The following is a 24,416-nucleotide window of genomic DNA, read 5'->3' as shown; positions in this document are numbered from 1 at the left end:
AATTGTATAGCATTTTATAGTATCAAAATAAATATAAATTCTCCAGTTCATTCTCTTCAAACGCTTAACTATTAATATTCTGTAACAGACTCACAGATTCACACGTTAAGTAGAGGTACCACTTTTTACTCATTTCTATTTGTTATGTTCATGTACTACAGAGTTTAAGGTTTCCCTGGTGATTTTTTGCGGCACATCTGTGGGCCCATACATTTCGAGCCTCTGCCACTCCACTCCTCCCAGACACAAATACCATTTTCCTACTCAGAGAGTCTCGTCTGGCCTCTCCTCTCCATTCGCTGAGCCAATTTCGTTATGTGCCATTTTCATTGGCACAGCTGTTAAAAGTTCATTTGAATAATCTGACTGGTTAAGAAGATAATGATTCATCACCGCCACCTCCTATTTATATTCCACTCCACCCGACGCAACTAAACGACTCTCAAGCGTGGACACTGGTGACACTAACGGGAAAAAAAGCTGAACAGGTGCACTTGTATATGTTTTCTCTCCTCATGTGCACATGGATGCACGTGTTTACACTGGTTGATGCCATTGTGCCGTTAGAGAATGAAAGACATGAAAGAAATATCCTTGACATGACTTAGCTGACATAATGCACCAACAACAATTATAGCACTGATTTATCGCTCAACATCCTGAATAGGGAAGTAGAGACATTTATATGTTCCTAAAAACGAATGTAACTTAGTGACTAAGTTAGTTGGGTCATCACCTTTTCACCTTCACCTCCCTGCCTTGTTTTGGATTGGTAACTAACATTTAATTAGAAATAAGTGCTTTCTAATACGAAGGCTTATCTATGCAAAATACAACATGCCGAAAAATACTTATCTCCCCTAGTTACTTAACATTGTGTATACTACACCTAAGGAGGAAGTGGGAGTGGTCACGTTGTTGCCGTGGCACTGAGGGAATATTTTTCTCTCTGTGGGCAGTGGCATTCACAAAGCGCGATCAAACATGGTCAAAGGCCAGCAGTGTCCTTGTCTCTCCCTCTCCAGTGCACAGTTATCAATCAGACACGGTAGCTAAAGACAGATGGACTCGAATGCACGCACACACAAATACGCACGGGCATCTCACACACACACACAAGCCTTTACTGGAAAATGTAAGCAAGTTCCTCTCTTCCACACTGTTGCCTTTCCACCCCTCCGTGACTTCAGCTGACTTTTATTCATCATAACAGAATGAAAAATATAGATTTGCCCCTGGAGATTAAAAAGAGAAGAAAAAAGAATGTATAGAAATAAAGGAAATAGAGCATGAAGGAAATGTGGAGAGGGAAAAAGTGAGTGAGGGAAAGAGAAAGGGAGAGATGGGGAGGAAGAGAGTGAGTGCAGCAGCACAGAGGCACAGAGCTGTGAGTTCCCAGGCAAGACAGCATGAGCTGCCTATTTGTCAGCATTGATCAACCCATTAAGGAGCTGTGGTGGGAAGCATATTGGTTTTGGAGGCCAAAGGGGCAGTGAGAGACAAAGATAAAGCAAGACGAGGGGGTGTTGAACTCCTTTCAGCTCCGGCAGCCACACGTCTGCACGATGAAAAAGCCGGTATTCTTCCTCCCTCCAATGTATATGCAGTTCATTTTGCAGGGCCCAGTGGGAGGCGAGTAGATGTCATTTGTTCTCCAGCGTCTCTGGAGGCTCCACCATATTGTATGCCTTAGCCACGTTTGCGAGGAGCCAGCGATCTTTACGGGCAGAACTTAACTTGTCGTCATCTTCAGTGTGTGCGCGTGTGTGTATTTGTGTGTGAAGAGAGTGGGTATCGGGGTTGGGGGTGGGTCCTGGCCCAAGGGGAGAGCAGGCTGCCTCTTCGCCCAGTCTCTGATGAATTCATATAATTAACTCTGCCTTGATCTGTTGGCTAATCCTGCACTCAGTAATAAGGGATTAAAATGTCACCTAAGCCACCTGCTGTTATTGAGCCCCAAGACTTTTTGTGTCTATGTGTGTGTGTGTGTGTGTGACGGAGATGAGGGATAAAAAAAAAGTGAAGTGAACTTAGTTCACAGAGACGTCTGTGCACTAAGCATGTGTTCTACAACTAGAAATGTCCTGTGTTTGCATGTAGGTGCAAACACGGAAAGGCAAACATCTTTAACCGCATGGGCGCCGTCGTTTGGCATCAAACTGAACTCTATAGTTTGGCAAGAAGCTGGAGCAGAAGAGGAGACTCGCTCTGAAAACTCATTGTCACAGTCAGTAAAAGGGGACATGAAAGTGGGACATGGCAGAAGGTGGGAGTTGAGAAATCTTTTTTTTCCTCCCCTCTCACTATGACCTCCTTGGACCAAGTAAAGAAAAAAGGGAGGAAGAGAAAGAAAGGAGTGCCAATTGGTTGGCTAACAGCCCACAGACCGGCGACCAGCTTGCCTTTCCTGCCTGCTGGCCTCCTCCGCTTGGTTGCATAGCAACCCCAAGTGTATTTTGGGTTGTCTAATGACTCTAGTTGCAGCAGTGACTCAGGGGCTACTAAAGAATCCTTCTGACCAATCACTGTGTTTAGCACGTGGCAACTGAGCGATCACCAGACAGTGACTCCAGGCCAGTCTAACCCTCTTATGTGAGACAAATTCTCCACCCAACATCAACTTCTGTTAAGACACACCAGCACACAAACACAATAAGTACACACACATTAAACTAGTCAATCTTGCTGACAATGCTCCAACTTACCGTAACTCTCAACGGAAACTGCTCACACACATCAGTACTTTAGTCTTCCGGCACTTAGACAGACATACAGTACACACACACACACACATTGAGTGCAATATTGGTGGTGGTTACACAGCCAGAAACAGATGATGTTTTAGGCCTTACAATGATAATGATGATAATGATGATGATGATGATGATGATGATGGTAGGTCACTTTAGCACACAGATCATGAAGGTAGTCCCACATGAAGCTGTAGAGACTCAAAGCCAAAGTGAGGCAGCAAACTCCCAACCATTCTCTGAGCCAACCGCCCCGCAGCAGCAATAACTTTCTAGTCTCTTCATTTTAATTTTCACTTTCAAAAGAAATATGAGTCATTGCTGTCATCTTGTAGACATCTTTAAATATGATTCAGTTCCAATAACTGTCAAAGACAATTAGACTTTTAGTTTTATTACTTTAAATTATATTGGAGTCAGGTCTTTGGAAGAAGTTGGGACAGAGTGGATCACATTCAGTGGTGTTCAGTATCTTACAACTTTGCTTTTGGTGTTTGGCTCATATGTAAAATTCCTGAAACATTCCATATGTGAGAGAAGTACAGTATATATTGCTGTTGTTGCTTTGGTGACTCAACAAGCTTTGAGAAATGTCTACCTTGGAAAGAGATTATGCTAAACATTTACGTTGCTGCTTCAGTATCGCTGGGGGGTTTGTATGGTTGTGTCTTTGTGAGGCGTCCGTCATGTCCCTAAGCTTTCCTTTGGTGTCAAAGCATATTGCATGGCAGCAAAGTACATTACATCCCGAGGGTGTCACTGTGTGTACGCTTGTCCCTACGTATCCACCGGTCTTATGCTTATATTTGGTCAGGGTCCGGCTTCATGTCAACTGCTGTCAAGCACTGCATTGCCTGAGGGTCCGACACCCACTGCGCTGCCCTGGCTGACTGATCTGAGTAGGCAGTGCCCTGTGCCATCCACTGACACTCACATGTTGGTCCTGTCTGCGTGGCCTAGTTAGAAAGATGAAGTCACTGCTGACAGAAACCAGAAAACCAAAACGCCAAATGTGACATACGTGGGTAGCATCAATAAGCAAAGGTCTTTGAGGGCAGCCTGACAACGACCATTTTCAAAGAAGTGGATATTATTCCTGAACATGAAAAAAAGGAAGACAGAAAGCATAAGATCGAGTGGTTTTATAACATTAAACTATAGACAGTGTAGCAAAGAGGAACCAAGGGAGTTTTATTCACAGCAGGCCATTTTTAAAAAGGGTTTTTATGATCGCTTGGCAATGTTTCACTTTCACCTCACGATGAAATGGATCTTCAAAGGTTATTTATCGATTCCCGACTGTTAACCTTTCACAAGCTGTTTCACAGTTACGCCTCTCTGTGTCTTTTGATAGCTGCAAGGAAGAAGTGGAGGCTGGGGCAGGGCGGGGTCGGCCGACCAGCCCCAGTGGCATATTGGTCATCGTTTTTTTTAGGCCAGGGGTGGGGAGCCGAGCCGAAGCCGAAGCGAGAAACGCTGAGGGATGGCAAGTCGGGAGGCAGATAAAGAGGGATTGAGGAGGGTCAGGGATGAACAGGATATAGCCGGTGACTGGGAGTCTGGAGCCAGGAGGGGACAGGAAAAGCAAGGGGCAGCCAGAGAGGACCTCTCCCTGTGGGGCTGGGAGTGGCTGATGTAATGGCATTAATCTCCAAGTGCCATCTGACACCCAGTGTGGCTCCGTCATTGAAAAGTGCTAATTCTGCTGAACTGTGAGGGGAATTCAGGTATCTCTAGAGGCAATGCCCCAGATTAATTAAACACTCAGGCATGGAGCACAGCGCACATTTATCTCTTTTACTGCATCATCACTGTTTGATTTTTGTGTTTGGCTCATGGAGTAGCACATAATAGACAACAACAACGCTGCCGTTCTTTCACACTCTTCCCACCACCTTCCACGTATTATAAGCAGCTGCTCCTGTCGTTTGATGCTAACCGGGGATTTCCCCTCTCTTCCTTCTCCCTCTTTTCTTTCCTTCCCCTTTCTCTCGCCACAGATGAACCGGCCCATCCAGGTGAAGCCAGCCGACAGTGAAGGACGAGGAGGTAATTAACCTTCTCCTGGTCTCCCTTCCACACCCACTTAAACACACACACGTACACACAAATAGGCAAATACACAACAAATGAGTCTACACAATCCTTAATATTCAGCTCTCCCTGTAGACACACTGGGAGTTAGTAGAGTAGCCCTTAATATAGGTCACATGCTTCTATTGACTTCCCATCTGTGCCAGAACAGGGGCTGTCTCAGGTTCACAGTTAGTGGGAGTGGCTCAAAGACGAGAGAGAGAGAGAGAGAGAGAGCGAGAGAGAGAGTGAGAGAGAGAGAGAGCGGGTTGTAGGAGAACAGAGGGAAAGACAGGAGGATATACATCACTCCATCCCAAATCAGTAAAACCCATTTATCTATCTATGCATCTATCTATCTATCTGTCCATCTATCCATCTGTCGTTAGAGTATGCACTTCTGCTTTGGCGTTGTGCTGCTTCCTTTTCACAGCTCTTTCCCTCCGTCTTTAGTCTGACTGACATGGTGATTGACTACATCATTCTAAAGCCATTTGTGACTAACATCATTAAGGTTAATGCAGATTAAGTCAGTATAAGATTTACATGGGTGGAATTACATTTGATCGGAACAGTCGGTCCTGTGCTTGTATTTCCGAGTGGTGATTGAGCTTGCCTAGGTCAGATTAGACTGAGCCACTTCACTGATTTACGTGGTCAAGTGGGAATCAGATGGTCCATTTCTATTGCTACACACACCCCAGTGTAGATCTTATTTTTTCATGGCGGCGCTTTAATTAACAGCCATCTAAAAACAGGCAAAGTCTGACCGACAAGGCCTGGGCAAGAACCAATCGGCATTCTCACCAAGATAAATTGGAGCTCTGGGCTTAAGAGGGGAGGATGGATGGGTCCCAATATCAATTACTAGTCCTTTTTCAGCAGAACAGAGATGAACGGGCAGTGTGAATGAAATACAGAGGGCTCTTTAGGCTGGCACAACCTCTACTGGGCTGTCAGATGAACTTTCTATAGGGGAGGACAGGATAGGACACAGTGCCGAATGAAATAAGACCACGCAGACAGGCCCCAACAGAGATATTGAGCGTTAATGGCAACAGGAAGTCAGCAGACAGGCCAGGGAAGTAAACCACAGTCGTGGCTGACAATGAAATGAGATTTACTATGAAGGCCTGTGGTTAAGGGAAAATAGACAGCCCGGCTAGAGCTGACTAAAGGAGAGACAGCGGCAAGGGATTCATCTCTGGAAGGCTGTGGACTCAGGTGCACCAATCCCAGTGGGGCCTCTAGATTGGCTACATTGATATACAGGTCTGAACCGGGACATTTGCACCTCTAGAATGGAGACACATTTATCACTACCAAGACATCAGCAATTATCTGTCATAGGAAGTTGCGAAGGGGTCTCGATTACGTGTCTCTGCAGGCATTAGGCGCCATTAGTCCACTTGGAGGCTCCAGTAGCCCCCCTTTTGTTCATGCTGTCCCTGAGAGACAGCCTCTCTCTGGGGATATGGGAGTGTCAGGAGAAGAAGTAAAGCCCGAGCTCAGAATGACTAGGAGGCCTTGGCGCTGCATAATCTTGCCGCTCGGCTGCCATTGTGGATCACAGAGATAATTCGCTGGCTGTATATTAGAATGACTCATGTCTTATATTTTTGTGGATTATCAAAAAGAACAGAGCATTAGAGGAGAGCTTCACAGCTTTTAAATCTATTTCTGTTCCTTGAGTCAGGCGACCTCTTCCCCACACAGTCCACATTTATCTGATGTGCTTAACACCACTTTTCCTGCCCAATTCTATCAAACCATGATTTCAACTCAGAGATAGGACGACACAATCGAGGCATGGGACTTCTGCTCACTCGCTCTATAGACAGTTCAAGAACAGACACTCCACTATATCTCCACTAGAAGTCCAAGCAATTTGCTTTAATCCAAAAGGGTCAGAAATGAGGGAAAGTGGACGTCTCTGACTCTCTAGCTCTCTCTCTCTCCATTAGACTTTTTTCTCTTTCCCCCTCTCTCGGCCTCATTGCAAGGGGAGAGATGAAGCGAGTGAAGCGAGTGAAAGAGAGAGCGAGGTGGCCATTCAGTACAAGGCCCATGGAGGAATAGAGTGAGTGAAAGATGGAAGACAAAAAGAGCGAGAGGGGGAGAGATGACAGGATGAGAAAGTTAACGGAGGGTGATGGAGGCAGCTGAGTGAATCTCAGCAGTAAATCATCTCAGAGCTGCCTCGTCCCTATCTCCTCCTCGCCTTGCCAGGAATCTTTTTCCCCCTGACCTTGTCTGCCGCTGTGTCTGTGAAGAAAAGATGGGGCAAGATTATCTATGATTGGAGATGGCCATTATCTAAACACAATCTCAGAGCCAGGTCCCACTCCTCTAGCCACTGCCTTGAGACTAGAGACCACACTGATGAGGAGAGAGATGATGGGTCAGCCAGCAACACCCTCTTCTTTTATTAACTCTGATAAGATGGTCTCAACACGATCCCGAAATGCGCACCAGCCTCCATCAACATTGACTTTTTTCACAATGTGCCATTCTCACTGCATTTGTCTACACAGTTTCCTAGCCCATTCTTGTTTATCGCCCCCCCGTATGTTTGTTTTACTGAATATTTATACGCTGCCAGGAGATGTGCGACCCCTGTGTTTGATAGTCAGCGACCCTGTGTGAGTGTTTTTAATATTTTGTCCAAGCGTCTCTGTCTGGTCCATACTCTTTGTCTGTCTGGCTGAGGGGGGTCATGCGAATGGGTCGTGTTTGTCCTTGCCAGCTTGTCTCTCTTCAGATGGTTGACCCCAGTCTGGCAGTGGAGAGATTGACAGGACCTTAAGATGTTGCACACTGTGCTGTCATGCCCCACCCCAGCAGGTATGGGAGAGTGAGGGCTGCTGGCTGGCTCAGTCTGGCAGGCCACAGGGGAGGGGCTGTCTGGAGGCACCTCACCCCCACAGAGGAGCACACTCCACTTTACATGCAAATGAAGCCCAAAAGATCCCTCTCTGCCTCTGGACATGATTGCGCAAAACTCTGAAGAAGTCAGGAAGAACCGTGACAGCAGTGGGTATGCATGGCTGAGAGCCACGCAGAGACACATGCAGACACATGGACAGACAAGAGACTGTAGGATATAAGATACCGAGGGTAAACATTGCTACATGGTATTTAACTAACCTTTCTCAGTGTCCTATGATTGGGCATATTTCTAATGGAGGTAAAATGCTGTAGTTTGGAGTAAAATATTTGGACTAGGCTCCTTCCTCACACATTTCCTTGATTGTTCCATGTTGTTTTCTGATCATGCATTCCAGAAGGTTTAGAGCTCCACACCCAATCCCCTGGGTAAATAGAAGTGACAGCTCTAGCGGTTTGAGTAATGTATTTACAAACTCAAAGCCTGTATCCTCGTATGGTGCCAGATGCACTGACAATTTCATAGTTTTTTTCCCCATCTGATCATTCCATTTACCACCTCACTATACTAAATAATCCACCAGTACACATCAGACAACTAGTGTACAGTACATCAACATTGAATCAACTGACTAATCATAAGTGTGATAACTGGGGGTGCTGAAGGCACTGCAGCACCTGTCAGAGAGTCGTGCTTTGAAAAATAACAAGCAAGAGATTTGACCATGATGGCATGAAAGCAGAGAGATGGTGGTTATTAAGCCAACCGACAAGGGACAATAGAATCCGTTCGCTGATAGCGCTCCAGCGGAAAATGCTTGGACACGTCAAGCATTACTTTCAAAGAAGATGAAATCCCATGCACTGTCTGAAGACAAGCGTTTGTTGGCTATTTTTGGACATTCTAGACATTGATGGCAGGGTCTATATCAGCACCTACCTGGGCAGAAAGGCCAGTTTTCTGAATTCTGTGATGCATAAATCCTAGACTCTTTGGAGATTTGGCTTTGGCTGTGTGTTTTATGTGTTGTGTTTACGGCTTGAACTCGGGAGATTTACGTTACCATGAGATCCACACTGTGAGGTATCGTTTGTATCTTTTACCTAATGTGATTGAAATAGGCTCTTGTGACAGTGTTTGCTGTTGCCATGGTGTCCAGCGCAACGTACGAGAAATCACTTTGCATAATCAAGACATGCCACAATGTATTTTCTCATTGCTGTTAGACATTTCATAGCATCTTTCACAGCGGTACCATTTCAGCTCAAGTCCACTACCGCATACCTTGTTTTTTTCAGCAACCCCAGTGCAGCAAGATTGCCAGAGCTATGCCGGTAATGAGAAGAGCTGTTGATCCCTCTCAACACTCACCCGCTACACAACTCTAACCAGCCTTCATCTGCTTTCACTTCATATTTTTTCTTCAGCTGTTGTATGGTTACATCCCTCTGGCTCTTACCAACAAGTCTGAATTGAGAAAGTTTTTGGTCTATAGGTCATCTTAAAATGAGTAATTTGTCTGGGACCCACTAAAAAGAGGCATTTCATATGAAGTAAGTAGGACTAGTAGCTTAACTAGAATGACAAATAGACATTCAGCTGTCTGTCTGCCTATCTGTATGCAAAATAATGTTAATACTTCATCAGATGGATTTACTTGAAAGAAAAATATAACCATTGCAAATACTTCTATATTCTATGAGGAAGCATGCCAATTAGCAGTAGACTCTGCTGCATCGATCCATAATGTCCATGTTAATGAGTTTCTTCTGAGTGTTCTTCATCCTCAATGCAGTTTATTTGTTTTGCATTTGAGACTTGGCGCGCTAATTCTGCAGGATGATGTGCAATATAATATGAACCAGGAGCACAAAAGCATGCAGATAAGGTGGTGGTGAAATTTAATATATGAGATATGAAAGACCAGTTCATGATCAGTTTTAAAACAAACGCTAGACAAGCCCTGTGCAGCCAGAGTGCCTTTATTGGACAGGATAACTGAGACAAAGCCCAACCTAATATGAAGAAGCTGCTTCCAACATTTTGTAGGCTCACATTGTGCACATGTCTTGCGGCGGGCCTTCCAGGCAGCATCATAGCAGCGTCAAGCTTTTCTAATGAGTCCGTAAGTAGCAGAACTTCTTTGTTGTACTGCTTGGAACATTACTCTGCATTTGAAATGCACCCAGCGGCTTTGCAGCGATCTTTTATCATTGAATGCAGCTGTCCGTGCTTTCTGAACAGTTACCACAACCAAGCTCCCCTGACTACTGCCAATGGGCCATAAAGTGATAGAACGGTGATTAAAGGGAAAAAAAAGAAATATTTACCACCTACACAAGAGCAAAAAAAAAATGTTTTTCCTCATTATTGGCGAACAAAGCAGAAACTTTTAAAAGTAGACTACGGCAACTCATTTTTTGCCTTAAGAAAGAGGGGGAGGATGACAGAGAAGTGTAAAGAAAAAGGATGCAGAGAGCTATGGCGAGACAAAAGAAGACTGAGAAGGAAAGAAAAGTAGAATCTACTGTATATGCATATACTGCAGTCTGGAATACAAGTAGCACTTTATTCCAGAGAGAGAACCATCAATCTTGACAGCATATGGCGTCTGTGAAAAACCCATTAATTTTTAATATACCAGGCGCTGGAATGAAAAGGCTTCCTGAGACAAGCAATTGTCAGATGTCAGTAGTGTTTTGATAACTTTTTTGATCTCCTTTTTTATTTGCATTCATAAAACATGGCTGCCCACATGCCACCTCAGTGTGGACATGGCTGGAGACTGACATGGATCCATTTTCTACACAATTATCTCTGCCTTCAGTCAGGAGATGAGGCACTTGAGGGAAACAAAGAAGTGTCTGTCACTGTCTGCACTGACTGGGACATGAAATGAGCTAAACTTCTTATTATATATTTACATGCACACACACACATGCAGTCACACACACATTTTAATAATTTATTCATGTCCAAAAAAAGATCCAATGAAGCAGGACATAAACAATAGGATACCAGAACAAAACAGCACTAGTACATTTGGGCAACTGTTATTACTTATTGCAAAGCACGGGGTATAAAGCAACATCTTCGCAATATGTGATAATATACACACACAGACCCAAACACACACACACAGAGTAATGTAGTTGTACATAAGTGGCTGATTACAAATGTCTCTTCAGAGTAGCTCTAGAGCTCATATGTTCTCCAACTGTATGGCTCAGCTTAGTTTAAGGGAGAAGATGAGCCTCTCTCAATGAGAGATAAGTACAAAGAGGTCAAACAGTGGGCTCAATGAGTTTAGTCACACTGCTATATACTCACTCAGTTCCATAGGGAAGTCATCACCTCTCTTAGTGAAAATACACAACTGTGTTTTGCAGACTTGGTCATGGTGTCATCTCCTTTGCAGGACCTGCAGTAGTAGATATGTATTCATATTCATAAAAGTGCCAATTTAAGGCCTGCAAGTGGCAATAGGAGATGAGAGAGAACTTGCAAAATCCAATAAGAGCTGCTTTGGAGACAGGTGCAAAGTGGACTAATTAATAGCAATCTATACTCTGGCCAGGGCATGCAGAGGGCCGTCTGAGACGCTCTAAGGTCAGGCAATGAAAAGATAGCAGCTCCAAATTCATTTTCTCACCGTGGACCTCCCAAAGGAAGGCCCTGAAGTACACTCACACTTCCTTTAACGCCATCACTGGGGTGTAATTTATTTTTGCGTTTGCCAGCACATTTGGAAAGTTCATTACCTCGCTCATGCCTTGTTAATTAGCCTTGTAAAGCCACCATTACATCTCCTCGGGCCAGGACCAAGATGAGACTTTTGTCCCAAAACATTAACACGCAGCACGGGGCTGTAAAATAGCACTCTGTCCATTTAAGTTGTAACAGTGACACCTCAGTGAATATATGAAGGATGGAAGGACAATCTTGATCAAGTCACATATCTACATGCCATGCTGCTGCCTTGCTTGCATGTCTCAACTGGTACCATGTGTAGGGGTCACACCCATTTCTGTGTAACACCTGTTCAGGTCTGACAGCAAGACAGTTCCTCGGTTCCTGAGTTCCCTGCCCATCTATATCTCTGCTCTGTTGTCAGTCATCCCCACATCTCAGTCCCAGGTGTGTGTCCACATGGTGCTCTCTGGGATTCTTTCTCAATTCAAGGCGCAGTGCTCCAAGAGCACAGGAACAGTAATGAGCAATACTACCAATCTCATCTGGTGGGCTTGAAAAATCCTGACGCGTGAGGCTTAACTGTAGGAACATGGAGCAATGAAGTGGGGGTAGTTTTCACTTCCAGATGAAGGTCTGACACCTCCGCTATAGCTTCAGCAGTGGAGATCAGGCAGCGTGGCCTTATTGATTATGCAGGTGCTCATTTGTGTGGCCAAGCGGGTAGCAGGCACGTGTCTCATTTGAACTTTACAGGAATGGAACAGGATCCGATTTCCCCGCTGCAAAAACGAAGCCCTGGTGCTTTATTTTTAGAACAGCTGCGTCTAATGGGGCCTGGCAGGTACAGGAGGCGTCACATCTGTCGAGGCCCAGGTGATGCTCTCGCCCTCCACTCCTCCCCGCTCCTTGCCTGCTCCCCACCAGTCAAATGACTCACACTGAAGATCAACAGTGTCATTTTCAATAAACTCTTCTTCCTCTTCCTGCCACTTTCCATCAGTTCTGGCGGTGGTTTCTTGCTAGTAGCCATTTCATTCCACAACACGCGGAATAGGAGATGCATAATGCAAAAGATGTAAAGAAGATGAATGCCTTCTCTAATGTCAAGGCACTGAGAAGATTAATTACAAAAAAAATGCATTATGACTGTCCAAAGTTTGGCTGTAGAGCCTATGTGTCAGTGCCACAGTGCCCCACTTTGGAGCTAAGAAAGGAACTCTGATGTTTTATATTTTATACTTTATATGGTTTATACTCTAAGGTCTGACCCAGGGATCACAATATTTTTTCAAAGGAAAAGTTCCCTTTGGGTGAATTGGGCTTCCATGTCAATTTCTGTGTAAATCACAAGGGAACGTGAGCACAGTCTGCAGAAAGTAGCCCTTCTCCTGACTGCGAGTGAGTGAAACAACTTGAAAAAAATGGATCAAAATTGATCAAACAAACCGTTATAACCAGAGGGACTGTGGAATGACTCTCCCTTGTAGTGGTGCTGTTTTATGTCGTTATATAAAACAGTTCTGGACTTCCAGGCTCACTTCGCTTTGCTGCAAGCCCGTTATGGGCTTTAGTTTCATGTGTTGCTTTTATCATGTGGCGCACGGCGTACGCTGGCTCTACTGGGTCAACCGACTGCATTTGACTAAATGCCTTAGATTTCTGATGCAAAACCAACGATTCCACTAGCTGGTATGCTTTAAAGTTTAGAGCCAATTAAATATGATCTTGCAAAAACCTCCCACGGACAACCAATCTATGTGTATGCAGAGTTAACGAATACATACACATTTTCTTTGGTTGGGAAATTGACCAGTAGTCAGTGAAGTGCATCAAACCAGATATTAAATTTCAATAGATTCAGCCAACATTTGACTAGTTTTGTTCCAGTTTCTTATTGTAAAATAATTCCTTGACAACTGTAGTGAGAACAGAGTACAAGAAAAGAATTAGAGGCTAAGAATAAATACCATGTATTCCAATTATTCACACCTAATGTTATGTGACTTGTTATCGTGTAGAATTAATCACCATAAATGACCACTGTAAAATGGACAGCATTGTTGTTTGTCTCTTCACATCTCCTCCTCCTCCGCGTCTCCCTCCTCCTCCTCCTATTTTTTCCTGTTCACAAAGTCCAGAAGCCAGATAGCTCATTAAAGTGCAGGTCCAACAGAAATATTTAGTCAAGAGGCCATACATCACAAAATAAAAAACCCCTCCCTTATTTCTGTAATTTCTAAAGGTTGCAGATATTTTGCATTGCTTGCTGCTAAGACTATTCTTCATGCCTGAGCAGCTTATGAGGCTAAAAGTGAGTTTTGAAAGGACAGACATATTAGATTAATCTTGATTTGCTCACTAACTAAACCACACACACAGACACAAACAGTGGTTATGTTGTGAGACTAGGCAACATCACAAGCCTCACCAGTTATCATTAACCTCAGACAGAATAATGTAGTGACAAATCTGATTCACAATATATTACTATAAGGAGAACCACACAGAAACTAGTAGAGAACGACAAAGAGAATGTTGTTTGTAGTTTAAGATTGAATATGATAAGATAGAATTGAGTAGAATACAAAATAGCTGGAATACACTGCAGATGGGAGAAGCTGTCCGGCTGATAACACAACAGCCTGACATCCACTCAGTAGCCACTTTGTTAGATATACACTTACAATCCAATATAAAAGCATTATTGACATTGTGTCAGAGATGCGTTGGTTCAACTCAATGGTCATTGTTGTGGCCTGTTAGTGGAGCGGTTATATAAAGCTTCATTGGCTCCATCTAGAAACACTTTGTAATACAAAAACTGAGCTGAATAAAACCTGCACTTTATCAGCTTAACACAGGTAGGATTTATCGCGAGGGTGTTAGATTGGATTTTACAAGTGGCCGCTGAGTGTATAACAATCTTCCAAGTTGTAATTACTCCTTTGGCGATGACAGAAATGTAACACCACATTGCCGCTTGTTCCTCCTCCAACTAAGCCTTCCAAAATGATCTAACAAACACCGGCACCCGAGCAAAATGTTTTCATTCTCCCTCTGCCCCCATCTGAAACCCACTGCGCGGCAAAACATCATCTCTATCAAACAACAGCCTGACAGACTGAACAGCTCTCTGGAAGCAGGAATATATCTCGCTCATAGCCGGATGGAGGGTTGGGGTTGGGATGGGGGGGCACACCACACAACAGTAAGATCAACAACAATAACGACAACGACTACAGCGGAGCAGCGTAGTCGACTCCAACACAGCAGACTGCTGATAAAAGGAGGGTTTCTTTTTTCTTTTTTTTTTTCCTTTTTGAATTGCACAAGTTCCTCTCAGCTCAGCCGAAAGGTGCCTGCCATCAGCTGTAGCATTTGTCTGTTCTCTCCTCTTACACCCCCCTTCCTTTTCCTCCCCTCCCTTGGTTCCTATCCAGAAGACAGGAAGCTGTTTGTGGGGATGCTCGGCAAGCAGCAGAGCGAGGAAGACGTCCGACGGCTGTTCGAGACCTTCGGCCAGATTGAGGAGTGCACCGTCCTGCGAGGGCCCGATGGGGCCAGTAAGGGTCAGAGCCCACACACCTCGCACTCTTTCCCTGTCTGTGCTTCTAAATCCCTCTCTGTTTGTTTGCTCGCTCGCTCACTCACTCACTCACGCACTCTCTCTCTCTTTACGTGCTTCATATTTTTCAGTGCAATGCGTCATCCGCCGTGTATTCATTGACATTTTCGGCAATCTGCTCCTCTCTTCTGAGCAACTCATCCCGTCCCCGTACTTATGCTACCCTCTCCCCCCCCCACCCCCAATCACCTCTTAGGTGTCTTGCATGTTTGCATCCATACCTCATCGTCACGGCATACTCGCACCTTCATCCTCCCACATCTCTCTTCTCACCACTCTCTATTTTCATTCCTTTTTCGTTCTCACTCTACCTCTCTTCCCATCCGCTTTCCTCCTCAACTATGTTCCTCTTGCATTGTCTCCTCGCCACGGCGCCTCCTCTCATGCTGGACTACATAACAAATACAACACAAACACCTCTTCTTCCCCCCCATCCCCTCCTCCTCCTTCTCTTCCTGTTATCTGAAAGGCAGAAGGGTGTAATCGTGTTTGTTTCCCACATTCCCATCATCCCTCCCCAGAGACGCTATGGGACGATAATGTCCTACTGTAAATAAAGCAGCCGAGCTCTGGGTTTTGCAGCTGTTAGTCACTGCGCTGTAGATCTGCCTGCATTCAGGAGCGGCTCACACATTTGTGTCTGTGGCTTCTGTGCTATTTAGTTAAACAGAGCATTGTCAAATTGAAGATGGCTATGAATGTGCGATTCAGGTGGGACTGTTATGAGAATGTGCAAGGCTCTCCCATCACCCTTTGATGGCTCCCTGTCTCTCAGCAATGATATTTCACACGATAACACCAACGATATTGCTGGGAACCCGAGAATGTCCCTCTCTCTCTCTCTCTCTCGCCCTCTCACTCTCTCTGTTGACTGTGATTTATTCTCCTATATGAAGCATCTGAATGTGTGAAAGAGATGTGTGGGAAGGCGAGGAAGGGGCTGATAATGTACGAGCCTTCGGAGGATATCAAAGAGAAAGGCTGGCTATATTGAGCCACGTGCCTATCTGTGTCTACATCTGTTCCCCTCACTGTTAATCCTCGGTCTATTGCTCTGCGTCGTCCCGCCAGCCCACTGCCTTTCTCTCTTTCTCCACTAGCTTGTTTCCTCTTTTAGTGTCTCTCCCTCTGTCTCTCCGTCTCCGACTCCCCCTCTTTATGTCTGCTCACATGCCTCAAGTTGATTGACAGCGTATAAAATGAAATAAGGCCGGTGTTTCTGTGGCAGACAGGAGCTAGTTTCTCCCGTATTCGCACCTTCGCTCCTTTTCACCCACATCCTCTCACACCGCCACACCTCACCCTTTTTTTTCCTTTTCTTCTTCTTACCTGCCATACCTTTCGTCTTTGTCACTGGCTTGATCATACTCTTTTCTTCCAAGTTTCTCTTCTGCGAACGGGAACACTGTAGAGTAATAGTAACTATGTTCTTTGCCTGTATGATCCCACCAGACAAAGGTCTCATACACGGTGCCTGGTCCTATCACTCACTGTGCAACAGTCCTACGCAATCATTATGGGATGTTACGGCAAATTATTTTGCCAGCCGCCACGCTTGGGACGATGTTCCCGTAATTTGAATGAGACAGACCTTGAAATTGACAGTGCTATCTGTTCCATGATGGAGCCTTTGTCCCCTGTTGATGTAAATTTATGCTACTCGGAGGCTTTTCAGCACCCCTCTTCACCCAATAAAAAGGCCGAGAAGTTTAACATCCATCTCTCCATGGCGCTTCTTCCCAAAGTACTTTCAAAGTGCAACACTTGCTGCCAGAGTTGAATAGAGCCCAGAATTGTCAGGAATAATAGAGAGATGGCTTTTAGGTCTATAATTAAGTTGTGTTATAAATGTCACCCATCCAGCGGGATGGAATTCATGCATACATATTATTACCCTGGGAATTCAAAAGGCAGCGCAGATCCTCTCGCTTGAAAGCAATACAATCTCATTTTTCCCTCCTCCCCCCTACTCATTCTGAGCCATCAAATTCAAAAACTCAAATGTGCACTATAATTTATGAGGCTACGGCACATCCAGTTTTGAGATGTCATGCTCTGTGTCCCTGAACTTTTTTTTTTTTTTTACTTTCTAGGTCAGGAAAAAACAAGGCGACACACAGCTCTCTTTGGTTGAGATTTTTGAGGACATTGTATGTTTTGAATGTAACGTTGCCATGAACGGTATACACGGCAGAGCGCCTCCGTTTGGAGTGGGGTTGGGCTGAGCAGCTGGGGTCACTGTGACTGAGGCACAATGTCTGACAGCCTTGTTAGAGGACTGTTGGTGAGAGAACCACCAGCAAGTTATCGTGCCCTACAAAACTACAGGCTTTTACAAGAACAAACTGCCCCTTATTATTTCAACTACAAAGGTTAAACGCTTTTGTTCCTTCAAAGACAGACTTGCAGTCAAATGGCACACAGTGGGCTGACTCATTTCCGCTGGACGAATAAAGACCTTTCCTGCCTCTACCCAGAGGGGTGTTCGGGCAAAGTAAAAGGGTAGGAGTGCTGTGCTGGAATCAAAGGCTTTTTCTGACTTATCAGTTTGCCCTCTGTGGATCTATACAGCTTTGAGGACAGAAAACACATGGCTTTTACCGCTCTCCACATTTATATACACATCAGCTGCAATCACTCATCATTTACTGTGTGGATGGAATGTGAATGGAGTGCCTCAGGTAAAGCTGGAAATTGTTCTGCAGTGATTGTACAAGTGCTGCATGTCCTTTCATCACATCCTTTCAATTGTGTCAGGAGGTAATTTTTTTGTTTGTCTGTGAAGCCAAGCTGACTCGTGAGGTACAGGTGTGAATGGGTCGCTGCCGATGCCGAGAACCTCTCCTGAGTCTACTTATCAGTGACTGTAATTTCAATAGGCCGTCTTGACTCCTCTGGGAATGAATGGTGAATAAATGTATATGAACGGGTGTAATTAGCTCGTTGAAAGCTTTTTAAGTAAGTATCAGCAGTTCTGAGGCGGACGCAGACGGAGCTCGCGAAAGGGCCTGTCTGGTCCTAAAACACTGGCGCTGCTCGATTAATGGAAACGGGGCGGAATTAATCCACAAGTTTGTTAATTAGGTATCTCTTGACTTAACACATGAGCTACCTGAAGGCAAAGATAAGAATAGGACATAACAGAATACCCTGTGCAGTCTATGACAACCATAAAGCTTAGAGAAATAGCTCCTGTTTAATTTAATGGGATTCGGAAAATTACCACATTTCAGGTCTACTGTATTTCAGCTTTCTCTTCATGGTATAGTAGCTTGATTCCTTCTATTATCTGTACACTGGTACACTACCCATGTGGGATGCAAGGAGCGCATGTCCTTATAAAATACAAATTCTAGTATTACTATCGACTTGAATCTTTTTTTTAAGATGATTTGAAATGTTAATGCAATGCCTGTGCTTCAGGCTAGCCTCTCCCATGTTTACTTTCTCTTTTGTGCATTAACAACCAGGCAGTTTTAAGATGATTTGAATGTCCCTTGAGTAAAGACTGGGAGCAAAGATTCAGCTAGATGGGCAGATTACAATACTGTGCCTTTGTCATCATAATCTCTTTTATGAGTGACTGCACACAAATCACAATGTGTAAATATTAAACAGATTAATAATCACAAACAAGTCAGGATAGTAAATGCCTTGGCTCCATGCTACAAAGTGTGTGTGCGTGTGGGGGGCAGAATTAGAAATGGGCGAGGGACAGGATGTTCCATGCAGCTTTTGCCTTCACTACAATTAGATTTGTTCCGTTATGCACTGAACACACAACTGAATGACAATATTTACAAAGATAACATCAAAATAATGTTAATGAATAATGTTTTCCCTTCCTATTCAAAGGCCATGACCCTAATGTTGTCCCCCTCCCTTCTCTATTTCTCTGTTTTCTGTGCATACAGGCTGTGCCTTTGTCAAGTTCTCCAGCCACGCAGAAGCACAGGCTGCAATCAACAGCTTGCATGGCGGACAGACCATGCCTGTGAGTAACACACTTAAACACACTCACACAAGTGTTGTTATGAAAACAGCACTGACTTAAATATCATTACTGGGCATTATAAGTGTTATCACACTTGGCGTATGCAGTTTTGTAGAAATTAGAGTTGGGTGTCTGTCTGTGTCCACTGTTTTTGCTCCAACATAACATAACATAACATAACATAACATAACACGCGCGCACGCACGCACGCACGCACGCACGCACGCACGCACGCACGCACGCACGCACGCACGCACGCACGCACGCACGCACGCACGCACGCACGCACGCACGCACACACGCACACACAGAGAGCAGAGTATTTGTGTGTATTGCATTGGACTGCATTACATTGTTGGGAGCTTTATTTTGTCCAACCCTATTAACATTCATCTGAACACTGTAAACAATACACATGTGGCTCAATGTCACCACAGGATCTTCTTTCAAAAAATGCCAACAGTCCACACACTCACACAGATTCTCACTGTGTGTTATCGCACAAACAAGATTCCCACAGTCAGCAACAGCACACAGCTGCATTCTCTGAATTTCTTTCTCTTCACTCAGTATCCAATTCCTTCTCCTTCTATTCAAACCGCCCTTTCAGCAGATAGACAGGATGTTTATATATCATATAAATATATGGTTACTGCACACAACACACGAATCCATGATTGTGTTTGCCAGAATGAAGTTATTACTGCAAACAGATTGAAAACGAGGTTGTGGATTGATTAAGATAGATAGATACATATAAGCTTTTCAAAATGTACAGGACAAGAATAGAAAGCAAGCACACAGCAAGTTAACTTACTTTGAGGGCTATTTTTATATTTCTTAAACTAGCAGCCAGTATTTAACAAGGATGATTATGTGCAAATAGGAGAAAACCTTTGGGATAGAGTTTAAACCAGAACAGACTGAAGCAAAGAAGAACATTTCCTGACTACTTAATGGTAGAAATGTTTTCTTCCATGACGGAAAATGCTTTGTCAACAGTAACCAGTTTGAAATACTCTCTTAATATACTTCTCAATACTTACATTTGCATTAGCTAAATTATCACCAGGGTTCTGCCCCTGGCTTTAGACAGGAAGACACTACATCATCATCACAGTAGCAGCTGTATGGAGCAGGTGGACCGAGTAATATCATTTGTTTTTCTTTCTTTCTTTTTTGTGTGTAAGGTTTGTGTTAGCCTGTGATAGACTGTTGGTCTGTCCAGATTGTACCCTGCCTCTCACCAATTGCATGCTGGGATACTCTCCAGCCCCCCCATGGCCCTGCAAAGGACAAATATAAAGCATGCAATGTTGGATAGATGGTTTTATTAGCTTGCAACAGGAGGTACTTTATGTACTTTTACGTTGTTAATGAGAATGCCGACACTGTTGACATTAGGTTGTTTCTTACAGGCACATGCTGTAGAACTATCAGAACAAATAGTGAAACATTGTGCTTTGGGTTCACGTTCTTACGTGTGCAAGAGGGATTATGTCTTATAAATGGAGAATTTAATGTGATGGAACGTGAGCCATGACTGGAATGAATCCTGAGAACAACTCACCTCATGTTCAAAAACAAAATATTGGTTACAGTGCTATTGATGAGCCATAAAATACACTGCATGTACTACCTGCTGATCTATGGCAGCCGACTTCACATACAACTCATGGTATCTTCAAAGTCACAGATTAGTCCCTGTCAAATAGTACAATACTATATCCTCTAGTTTATCGATAAAGAATATGAAACCACTTACTACTCGAGTGTTATTCCTTCTCAGATTTAAACGTAACCAAATACAAAGATCAGCTTCTATTCTTTATTCCCATCTGACAAATAACTTCCATAGCACGATACTTCTTGGGGCAGCTTAGCTGTGAGTTCAAGATAGGTTAATACAACAACAAGCAACACTGAAAATGGCCATAGAGTCATGATGTAGCGTCACATAAGGAAGAGCACAATGCTTCCTTCAACATTAAGTCCTTCATCATAATTTTGGACACTAACAGTTTATCAGCACCCTGTTAACATTTGGCCTGCCTACAGTTTAATCATGTAGCTTGGGTAACAGTTTGTTAGCCAAGACCTGGTATTTTTCTTAATGTGTTACTTCACAGTCTCAAAACGATGTATGTGTCAACTCAGTTTAATTAAAAAGCAGCTTGTTATTCATTTTTCCCACAGAGTATATGTGTGCTCGTTCTCCTCATTTTGGTGCAGGCATACATTTAACATTATGCAGAATCACAGTGTGAACTGAAGTAGAATGAGAGGACAATAGGCTCTACCATATCTGTAGTGTAATAAAGTGTCACCAGAGAGCAAGTAAAGATATGAATATTATATGGCATAATTAAACCTCGTTGAGCACCACAGATAACTAAGGACAATGTGTCTTCATGTCTAATTTAGTGAATTTCTATTCCATTCAGTGATTTCTTCACAGTCCAGAAAGGAATACAAATGCTTTATATGTAATAGTAGTATACAGTGTGGGTGTGTGTGTGTGTGTGTGTGTGTGTGTGTGTGTTCACGCACATATGGCACAATCATGAGCAGGATGGGGTGCTGGCATGAAACTATGACCGATAAATAAACTGAAATAATGTGAGTCAATGAAAGGAAATTGAATGAATTAAGGTTTTTTTATGTAATAATTAATGGATTTCAAGTGACACCAATGCCAAGTAGCTAATTTGGTTTCTATATGTCAAGTGGAATGGATCAGCACAATTATGGAAAATAAAAATAACTACATTAACCTTCTCTAACACACAGAGAGAGAGAGAGAGAGAGAGAGAGAGAGAGAGAGAGAGAGAGAGAGAGAGAGAGAGAGAGAGAGAGAGAGAGAGAGAGAGAGAGAGAGAGAGAGAGAGAGAGAGAGAGAGACAGAGAGAGAGACAGAGAGAGAGTGAGCGAGCATTGGCTGGAATTCATTCAGTGCTTGGCACAAACAGAGTGGCACTTGCTTTGATAAAGGAACTTAAAGTGAATTCTGCTGGAATGAGGCTGTCACTTTTACACTGCCTGTGTTTGTTGGACCTGAAGATGTGTATTTCCTTGTGTTACCTGGAGACATTCTTCATCTCCTGAGACAGTGAATGCCAGTTGTAGATTCCTTTCTGGCTCTTTCCGCTTACTCTAAGAAAATAAATAGCACCGAGGTGATAAACAAAACATGCTGAAAATCAAACTTTAACTACAGTAAATTGCTTGAAAAAGAGGCAGATTTCTTTTGCTTGACAGTTAGTTTAGAAAAGAAGATTAACTTTGGCTTCCTGCCAAAGCAGAAAGTTGTTGGGCACAGGCAAAGAGTCAATGGCTGCTTCCAGGCAAATATGCTGTCATTCCACTAAGAATAGCTGCATAATTGCATTAGAAATGATCTTCTGTCCGACATCATAAAACAAACACTTTGAAGAGGGGGAAGTGTGAGAACATAGAAAATGAGTAATTTACTGTAGGTGACTCTTCATCAGATTATCTCCACAATATAATACAATCAAAAATATCTGCTTAATCTGTACTGTAATTATAAGCACACAAACAATAACTATGATTATAGTTAAGATGAGAAATTAAACAGAATGAATTAGAATATTAAGAGCTATCTAAGACCTGAAGATAAGGTTATAAAGCAAATGTTTATGTAAGGAATTTATTAAATGTTGGAATGCAGGTTACAATATGTGCTTCTGTTGAGAGGGAAGATGATCTTCTTGATTGGAATTTACTAGAAACTTGAATTGTTTAAGCAAGAAAATGTTTGTGAGACACATGAAATAAATGTGTATTACATGCTGAGTTTGTACAGCTGAAGACTACGGACACTAAACCCGTAGTTCTTGTCAAACTGCACTTAATGACAAATTGGATATGCTTGTGTCGTGCTCGCAAAAGGCCACCAAAAAAGCTTCAGTAAAATAAATGATGAATTATGAAGCATCTCAGTGCCAGTGCTATGTTTGATGAGTGCTCCACAACTAGACACACACACACACACACACACACACACACACACACACACACACACACACACACACACACACACACACACACACACACACACACACACACACACACACACACACACACACACACACACACACACACACACACACACAGTCTCTGGCAGCCATCGGCACCTTCACACACTTCACTGATGTTCCGCAATAAATATTTACGGATGCTTCCTGGCAGTGAGATGGTGCCGGAATCCACATGTAAATTTACACATCTTTTTGATGCATTTTGATGTCCACATTAAAATTCATCCCATGGGCCCTACGTTTATCCACTTTATATGTGATTATTTTGGTATGGTCCCGGTCTAGATGCACTAGGTTGAGACTTTGAGCCACCTGAGGTCTGCAGCAGATGAGCTGTCCAAAGAAACATATGGTGCCCAAAACAGATCCAGGGTGGATCAACAAGCAACCAAAAGTGTATTAATAATCTATATTATCCATATCGCTGCATCTCTATTCCTGCACCTGTTCTCTAACTCTTCTCAAATCCAACTCCCACACAGATTAATAGGCAAGGTGGCCATTAGTACCCAAACTAAGGCTTGGGTACCGATGGGATGCAGTTAATTTGGATAATATCACTGGCACATGTCGTCAACAACAGACTAACAGGAGGCAGGATTCAGAGAGTGGGCTTAAAGAGTCCTCTCTCGCTCTCTCCCTCTGCCCTCTCTCACTCTGTCTCTCCCTTAATGTTCTCTCTACAGCATCTGTGTTACCTGGCACACATACACATGCCATAAATAATACCTGCTCCAAAATACACTGGCCCAAAATGAAAGGCTTTAATGAAGCTTAAGGGCAAAGGATGCCACCGAAGGCCGGGCACTGATAGATTGGGTCATAGCTTTAATTGATGTTTATTGCAGATTGCAGGTGCCCCTGAAATTAACTTAAAAGGTGATTGGGCCAGTAACAGGCTGTTCACTGGCTGGTTCAGCTGTTGAATTAAGGCTGTAGAGAAACAGGTGGCAAGGCTTCAAATGGCAGAGCCCGGGGCAGGCAGACAGCACCCAGCAAATTGCAGACATTGTCATGTTCGGTGTCACAGCGTGGCTGACAGGGCCTGTGAAACTCACTGGTGTTGGCAGCAACAGAAGTGTGCATGTGTGTGATACTATAGTTCGGGATTAATGAGAGATAAAAAAAAAACAATCCAGAGAGTGTGCCAATGTAACATACAATTCATAAAATAGCCCTAGAAGCAGACTGTTGAAACTTAGCAGTATTTGACCCGACATATTACATGTGCCTTTGTTTTTCCTGCAACATGTTTACAGCATAACATACTGAGCTGTCCTATGTATGGAGACAATGTAGAATAGACTGAGAGTGAAACATCATTCTGAATGAC

General features: G+C 43.6%; 1 protein-coding gene across 12 annotated transcripts in view; it reads left to right on the top strand.

The window, feature by feature from the left end:
* Positions 1–24,416, top strand: part of celf6 (CUGBP Elav-like family member 6) — a 116,579-nt gene that overhangs the window by 77,051 nt on the left and 15,112 nt on the right. For 9 of the 12 annotated variants that reach the window (XM_076155713.1, XM_076155711.1, XM_076155717.1 and 6 more), the window contains exons 3-5: positions 4,751–4,799; positions 14,844–14,972; positions 18,943–19,022. In XM_076155713.1, the coding sequence (XP_076011828.1) occupies positions 4,751–4,799; positions 14,844–14,972; positions 18,943–19,022 (258 nt within the window). Of the gene's footprint in view, positions 1–4,750; positions 4,800–5,884; positions 5,888–14,843; positions 14,973–18,942; positions 19,023–24,416 lie in introns of all 12 variants that reach the window. The other 3 variants (XM_076155712.1, XM_076155708.1, XM_076155709.1) reach the window with 2 other exon arrangements.

Source organism: Genypterus blacodes, unplaced genomic scaffold (genome assembly GCF_046128005.1).
Source record: "Genypterus blacodes isolate CSIRO-AG114 ecotype Tasmania unplaced genomic scaffold, CSIRO-AGI_Gbla_v1 ptg000067l_1, whole genome shotgun sequence".
NCBI classification, from domain to species: domain Eukaryota; kingdom Metazoa; phylum Chordata; class Actinopteri; order Ophidiiformes; family Ophidiidae; genus Genypterus; species Genypterus blacodes.
Note: the sequence above shows the minus strand (reverse complement) of the source record. Positions and strands in the feature narration are given on the sequence as shown.